Here is a 7,500-nt window from a genome sequence, read left to right on the forward strand (position 1 = left end):
ATTGGTATGTTGAAATCTATGTTCCTTTTGATGGCATAGAATGCCCTTCTTGCCTTGTCTCTCAGATCGTTCACAGCTCTGTGGAAGCTACCTGTGGTGCTGATGTTTAGGCCGAGGTATGTATAGTTTTTTGTGTGCTCTAGGGCAACGGGGTCTAGATGGAATTTGTGGTCCTGGCGACTGGACCTTTTTTGGAACACCATTATTTTGGTCTTACTGAGATTTACTTTCAGGGCCCAGGTCTGACAGAATCTGTGCAGAAGATCTAGGTGCTGCTGTAGGCCCTCCTTGGTTGGTGACAGAAGCACCAGATCATCAGCAAACAGTAGACATTTGACTTCGGATTCTAGTAGGGTGAGGCCGGGTGCTGCAGACTGTTCTAGTGCCCGCGCCAATTCGTTGAAATATATGTTGAAGAGGGTGGGGCTTAAGCTGCATCCCTGTCTCACCCCACGACCCTGTGTGAAGAAATGTGTGTGTTTTTTGCCAATTTTAACCGCACACTTGTTGTTTGTGTACATGGATTTTATAATGTCGTATGTTTTACCCCCAACACCACTTTCCATCAATTTGTATAGCAGACCCTCGTGCCAAATTGAGTCAAAGGCTTTTTTGAAATCAACAAAGCATGAGAAGACTTTGCCTTTGTTTTGGTTTGTTTGGTTGTCAATTAGGGTGTGTAGGGTGAATACATGATCTGTTGTACGGTAATTTGGTAAAAAGCCAATTTGACATTTGCTCATTACATTGTGTTCATTGAGGAAATGTACGAGTCTGCTGTTAATGATAATGCAGAGTATTTTACCAAGGTTACTGTTGACGCATATCCCACGGTAGTTATTGGGGTCAAATTTGTCTCCACTTTTGTGGATTGGGGTGATCAGTCCTTGGTTCCAAATATTGGGGAAGATGCCAGAGCTAAGGACGATGTTAAAGAGTTTTAGTATAGCCAATTGGAATTTGTTGTCTGTATATTTGATCATTTCATTAAGGATACCATCAACACCACAGGCCTTTTTGGGTTGGAGGGTTTTTATTTTGTCCTGTAACTCATTCAAGGTAATTGGAGAATCCAGTGGGTTCTGGTAGTTTTTAATAGTTGATTCTAGTATTTGTATTTGATCATGTATATGTTTTTGCTCTTTGTTCTTTGTTATAGAGCCAAAAAGATTGGAGAAGTGGTTTACCCATACATCTCCATTTTGGATAGATAATTCTTCGTGTTGTTGTTTGTTTAGTGTTTTCCAATTTTCCCAGAAGTGGTTAGAGTCTATGGATTCTTCAATTACATTGAGCTGATTTCTGACGTGCTGGTCCTTCTTTTTCCGTAGTGTATTTCTGTATTGTTTTAGTGATTCACCATAGTGAAGACGTAGACTCAGGTTTTCCGGGTCTCTATGTTTTTGGTTGGACAGGTTTCTCAATTTATGTCTCTTTGTCTCTCTCTCTTTCTCTCTCTTTCTCTCTCTCTTCTCTCTTTCTCTCTCTCTTCTCTCTCTCTCTCTCTCTCTCTCTTTCTCTCGCTCTCTCTCTTTCTCTCTCTCTTCTCTCTCTGTCTCTGTCTCTCTGTCTCTGTCTCTCTGTCTCTTTGTCTCTGTCTCTTTCTCTCTCTCTCTCTCTCTCTCTCTCTCTCTTTCTCTCGCTCTCTCTCTCTCTCTCTCTCTCTCTGTCTCTCTCTCTTTGTCTCTCAATTCAATTCAAGGGGCTTTATTGGCATGGGAAACATGTGTTAACATCACCAAAGCAAATGAGGTAGATAATATACAAAAGTGAAATAAACAATAAAAATGAACAGTAAACATTTAACATACAGAAGTTTCAAAACAATAAAGACATTACAAATGTCATATTATGTATATATATATACAGTGTTGTAACAATGTACAAATGGTTAAAGTACAAAAGGGAAAATAAATAAGCATAAATATGGGTTGTATTTACAATGTTGTTTGTTCTTCACTGGTTGACCTTTTCTTGTGACAACAGGTCACACATCTTGCTGCTGTGATGGAACACTGTGGTATTTCACCCAGTAGATATGGAAGTTTATCAAAATTGGGTTTGTTTTCGAATTCTTTGTGGGTCTCTCTCTCACTCCTTGCTGAGCCAGTGTGCATCTGTGTAATCTGAGGGAAATATGTGTCTCTAATATGGTCATACATTTGACAGGAGGTTAGGAAGTGCAGCTCAGTTTCCACCTCATTTTGTGGGCAGTGTGCACATAGCCTGTCTTCTCTTGAGAGCCATGTCTGCCTACAGCAGCCTCTCTCAATAGCAAGGCTATGCTCACTGAGTCTCTGTCTCTCTCTCTCTCTGTCTCCCTGTCTCACAATCTCTGTCTCTCTCTCTCTCCCTGTCTCTCTGTCTCACAATCTCTGTCTCTCTCTCTCTCTGTGTCTCTCTCTCTCTCTGTCTCTCTCTGTCTCTCTCTCTCTCTGTCTCTCTGTCTCACAATCTCTGTCTCTCTCTCTCTCTCTCTCTCTCTCTCTCTCTCTCTCTCTCTCTCTCTCTCTCTCTCTGTGTCTCTCTGTGTCTCTGTCTCACAATCTCTGTCTCTCTCTCTCTCTGTCTCTCTCTGTGTGTCTCTCTCTCTCTCTCTCTCTCTCTCTCTCTCTCTCTCTCTCTCTCTCTGTCTCTGTTTCTCTCTCTCTCTCTATGTCTCTCTCTGTCTCTCTCTGTCTCTCTCTCTCTCTCTCTATGTCTCTCTCTGTCTCTCTCTGTCTCTCTCTCTCTCTGTGTGTCTCTCTCTCTCTCTCTCTCTCTCTCTCTCTCTCTCTGTCTCTGTTTCTCTCTCTCTCTCTATGTCTCTCTCTGTCTCTCTCTGTCTCTCTCTCTCTCTATGTCTCTCTCTGTCTCTCTCTGTCTCTCTCTCTCTCTGTGTGTCTCTCTCTGTCTCTCTCTCTCTCTCTGTCTCTCTCTCCCTGTCTCTGTCTCTCTCTCTCTCTCTCTCCCTGTCTCTGTCTCTCTCTCTCTCTCTCTCTCTCTCTCTCTCCCTGTCTCTGTCTCTCTCTCTCTCTCTCTCTCTCTCTCCCTGTCTCTGTCTCTCTCTCTCTATGTGTGTCTCTGTCTCTCTCCCCACCTAACTCCTTCCTTCACAATATCAGAATCACTACTCACCATGAAACATGTACCAGGTATTATTCACCATGAAACCTAACTCTAACCCCCCCGCCTAACTCTAACCCTCTCCCCCCCTAACTCTAACCCCCCCTAACTCTAACCCTCTCCCCCCCTAACTCTAACCCTCTCCCCCCTAACTCTAACCCTCTCCCCCCCTAACTCTAATCCTCTCCCCCCTAACTCTAACCCTCTCCCCCCCTAACTCTAACCCTCTCCCCCCCTAACTCTAACCCTCTCCCCCCTAACTCTAACCCTCTCCCCCCCTAACTCTAACCCTCTCCCCCCCTAACTCTAACCCCCCCTAACTCTAACCCTCTCCCCCCTAACTCTAACCCTCTCCCCCCTAACTCTAACCCTCTCCCCCCTAACTCTAACCCTCTCCCCCCCTAACTCTAACCCTCTCCCCCCCTAACTCTAACCCCCCCTAACTCTAACCCTCTCCCCCCCTAACTCTAACCCTCTTCCTCCCCCCTAACTCTAACCCTCACCCCCCCTAACTCTAACCCTCTCCCCCCCTAACTCTAACCCCCCCCTAACTCTAACCCTCTCCCCCCTAACTCTAACCCTCCTCCCCCTAACTCTAACCCTCTCCCCCCTAACTCTAACCCCCCCCCTAACTCTAACCCTCCCCCCTAACTCTAACCCTCTTACCCCCCCCCTAACTCTAACCCTCTCCCCCTAACTCTAACCCTCCCCCCCCTAACTCCAACCCCCCCCTAACTCTAACCCTCTTCCTCCCCCCTAACTCTAACCCTCTTCCTCCCCCCTAACTCTAACCCTCTCCCCCCTAACTCTAACCCTCTCCCCCCTAACTCTAACCCTCTCCCCCCCTAACTCTAACCCTCTTCCTCCCCCCTAACTCTAACCCTCACCCCCCCTAACTCTAACCCTCTCCCCCCTAACTCTAACCCTCTCCCCCCCTAACTCTAACCCTCTCCCCCCCTAACTCTAACCCTCCCCCCCTAACTCTAACCCTCTCCCCCCCTAACTCTAACCCTCTCCCCCCTAACTCTAACCCTCTCCCCCCTAACTCTAACCCTCTCCCCCCTAACTCTAACCCTCTCCCCCCTAACTCTAACCCTCCTCCCCCTAACTCTAACCCTCTCCCCCCCTAACTCTAACCCTCTTCCTCCCCCCTAACTCTAACCCTCTCCCCCCCTAACTCTAACCCTCTTCCTCCCCCCTAACTCTAACCCTCTCCCCCCCTAACTCTAACCCTCTCCCCCCTAACTCTAACCGTCCTCCCCCTAACTCTAACCCTCTCCCCCCCTAACTCTAACCGTCCTCCCCCTAACTCTAACCCTCTCCCCCCCTAACTCTAACCCTCTTCCTCCCCCCTAACTCTAACCCTCTTCCTCCCCCCTAACTCTAACCCTCTCCCCCCTAACTCTAACCGTCCTCCCCCCTAACTCTAACCCTCTCCCCCCTAACTCTAACCCTCTCCCCCCCTAACTCTAACCCTCTTCCTCCCCCCTAACTCTAACCCTCTCCCCCCCTAACTCTAACCCTCTCCCCCCTAACTCTAACCGTCCTCCCCCTAACTCTAACCCTCTCCCCCCCTAACTCTAACCCTCATCCCCTTCTCTCCCCCCAAGAGTCTGTCGGACTCTCGTCAGGAGGTGCGTCAGAAGGAGCAGTCTCTAAGGGTTCTGGGTAAACACCTGTCGGGCCTACAGCAGGAGAAGAAGAGTCTGGAGGAGAGTGTCAAACAAGCAGAGGATGCACTACGCATGGCAGCCAAGTACGCACTAGCACCCTACACACTATACCCTACACACTATACCCTACACACTATACCCTACACACTAGCACCCTACACACTATACCCTACACACTATACCCTACGCACTAGCACCCTACACACTATACCCTACACACTATACCCTACACACTATACCCTACGCACTAGCACCCTACACACTATACCTTACACACTATACCCTACACACTATACCCTACACACTATACCCTACACACTATACCCTACACACTAGCACCCTACACACTAGTACCCTACACACTATACCCTACACACTATACCCTACGCACTAGCACCCTACGCACTAGCACCCTACACACTAGCACCCTACACACTATACCCTACACACTATACCCTACACACTATACCCTACACACTATACCCTACACACTAGCACCCTACACACTATACCCTACACACTATACCCTACACACTAGCACCCTACACACTATACCCTACGCACTATACCCTACACACTAGCACCCTACACACTATACCCTACGCACTATACCCTACGCACTATACTCTACACACTAGCACCCTACACACTATACCCTACACACTATACCCTACACACTATACCCTACGCACTATACCCTACACACTATACCCTACACACTATACCCTACGCACTATACCCTACGCACTAGCACCCTACACACTATACCCTACACACTATACCCTACACACTATACCCTACACACTATACCCTACACACTATACACTACACACTATACCCCACACACTAGCACCCTACACACTATACCCTACACACTATACCCTACACACTATACCCTACACACTAGCACCCTACACACTATACCCTACACACTATACCCTACACACTAGCACCCTATACCCTACACACTATACCCTACACACTATACCCTACACACTATACCCTACGCACTATACCCTACGCACTATACCCTACACACTATACCCTACACACTATACCCTACACACTATACCCTACACACTAGCACCCTACACACTATACCCTACGCACTATACCCTACACACTATACCCTACACACTATACTCTACGCACTAGCACCCTACACACTATACTCTACGCACTAGCACCCTACACACTATACCCTACACACTATACCCTACGCACTATACCCCACACACTAGCACCCTACACACTATACCCTACGCACTAGCACCCTACACACTAGCACCCAGACACTATACCCTACACACTATACCCTACGCACTATACCCTACACACTATACCCTACACACTATACCCTACACACTATACTCTACGCACTAGCACCCTACACACTATACCCTACGCACTAGCACCCTACACACTATACCCTACACACTATACCCTACACACTATACCCTACACACTATACCCTACACACTATACTCTACGCACTAGCACCCTACACACTATACCCTACACACTATACCATACGCACTATACCCCACACACTAGCACCCTACACACTATACCCTACGCACTAGCACCCTACACACTAGCACCCAGACACTATACCCTACACGCTATACCCTACACACTAGCACCCTACACACTATACCCTACGCACTAGCACCCTACACACTATACCCTACACACTATACCCTACGCACTATACCCCACACACTAGCACCCTACACACTATACCCTACGCACTAGCACCCTACACACTAGCACCCAGACACTATACCCTACACACTATACCCTACTCACTATACCCTACACACTATACCCTACACACTATACCCTACACACTATACTCTACGCACTAGCACCCTACACACTATACCCTACGCACTAGCACCCTACACACTATACCCTACACACTATACCCTACACACTATACCCTACACACTATACCCTACACACTATACTCTACGCACTAGCACCCTACACACTATACCCTACACACTATACCATACGCACTATACCCCACACACTAGCACCCTACACACTATACCCTACGCACTAGCACCCTACACACTAGCACCCAGACACTATACCCTACACGCTATACCCTACACACTAGCACCCTACACACTATACTCTACACACTAGCACCCAGACACTATACCCTACACACTAGCACCCTACACACTAGCACCCTACACACTAGCACCCAGACACTATACCCTACACACTAGCACCCTACACACTAGCACCCTACACACTAGCACCCAGACACTATACCCTACACACTAGCACCCTACACACTAGCACCCTACACACTAGCACCCAGACACTATACCCTACACACTATACCCTACACACTAGCACCCAGACACTATACCCTACACACTAGCACCCTAAACACTATCCCCTACACACTAGCACCCTAAACACTAGCACCCTACACACTAGCACCCAGACACTATACTCTACACACTATACCCTACACACTAGCACCCTAAACACTAGCACCCTAAATACTAGCACCCTAAATACTAGCACCCTACACACTAGCACCCTAAACACTAGCACCCTAAACACTATCCCCTACACACTTGCACCCTAAACACTATCCCCTACACACTAGCACCCTAAACACTAGCACCCTACACACTAGCACCCAGACACTATACCCTACACACTAGCACCCTACACACTAGCACCCAGACACTATACC

The 7,500-nt window shown here is 47.8% G+C and overlaps 1 protein-coding gene across 2 annotated transcripts in view; it reads left to right on the forward strand.

The window, feature by feature from the left end:
- LOC129847339 (coiled-coil domain-containing protein 171-like) overlaps positions 1 to 7,500 on the forward strand; it is a gene marked incomplete at its 5' end in the record, with an annotated part of 71,140 nt that overhangs the window by 34,473 nt on the left and 29,167 nt on the right. Inside the window, 2 exon segments of one of the 2 annotated variants that reach the window (XM_055915103.1) lie at positions 3,105 to 3,134; positions 4,716 to 4,783. In XM_055915103.1, coding sequence (XP_055771078.1) covers positions 3,105 to 3,122 — 18 coding nt within the window. 2 annotated transcript variants of the gene reach the window in all.

The sequence above is a fragment of the Salvelinus fontinalis genome, unplaced genomic scaffold, assembly GCF_029448725.1.
Source record: "Salvelinus fontinalis isolate EN_2023a unplaced genomic scaffold, ASM2944872v1 scaffold_0783, whole genome shotgun sequence".
NCBI lineage: Eukaryota > Metazoa > Chordata > Actinopteri > Salmoniformes > Salmonidae > Salvelinus > Salvelinus fontinalis.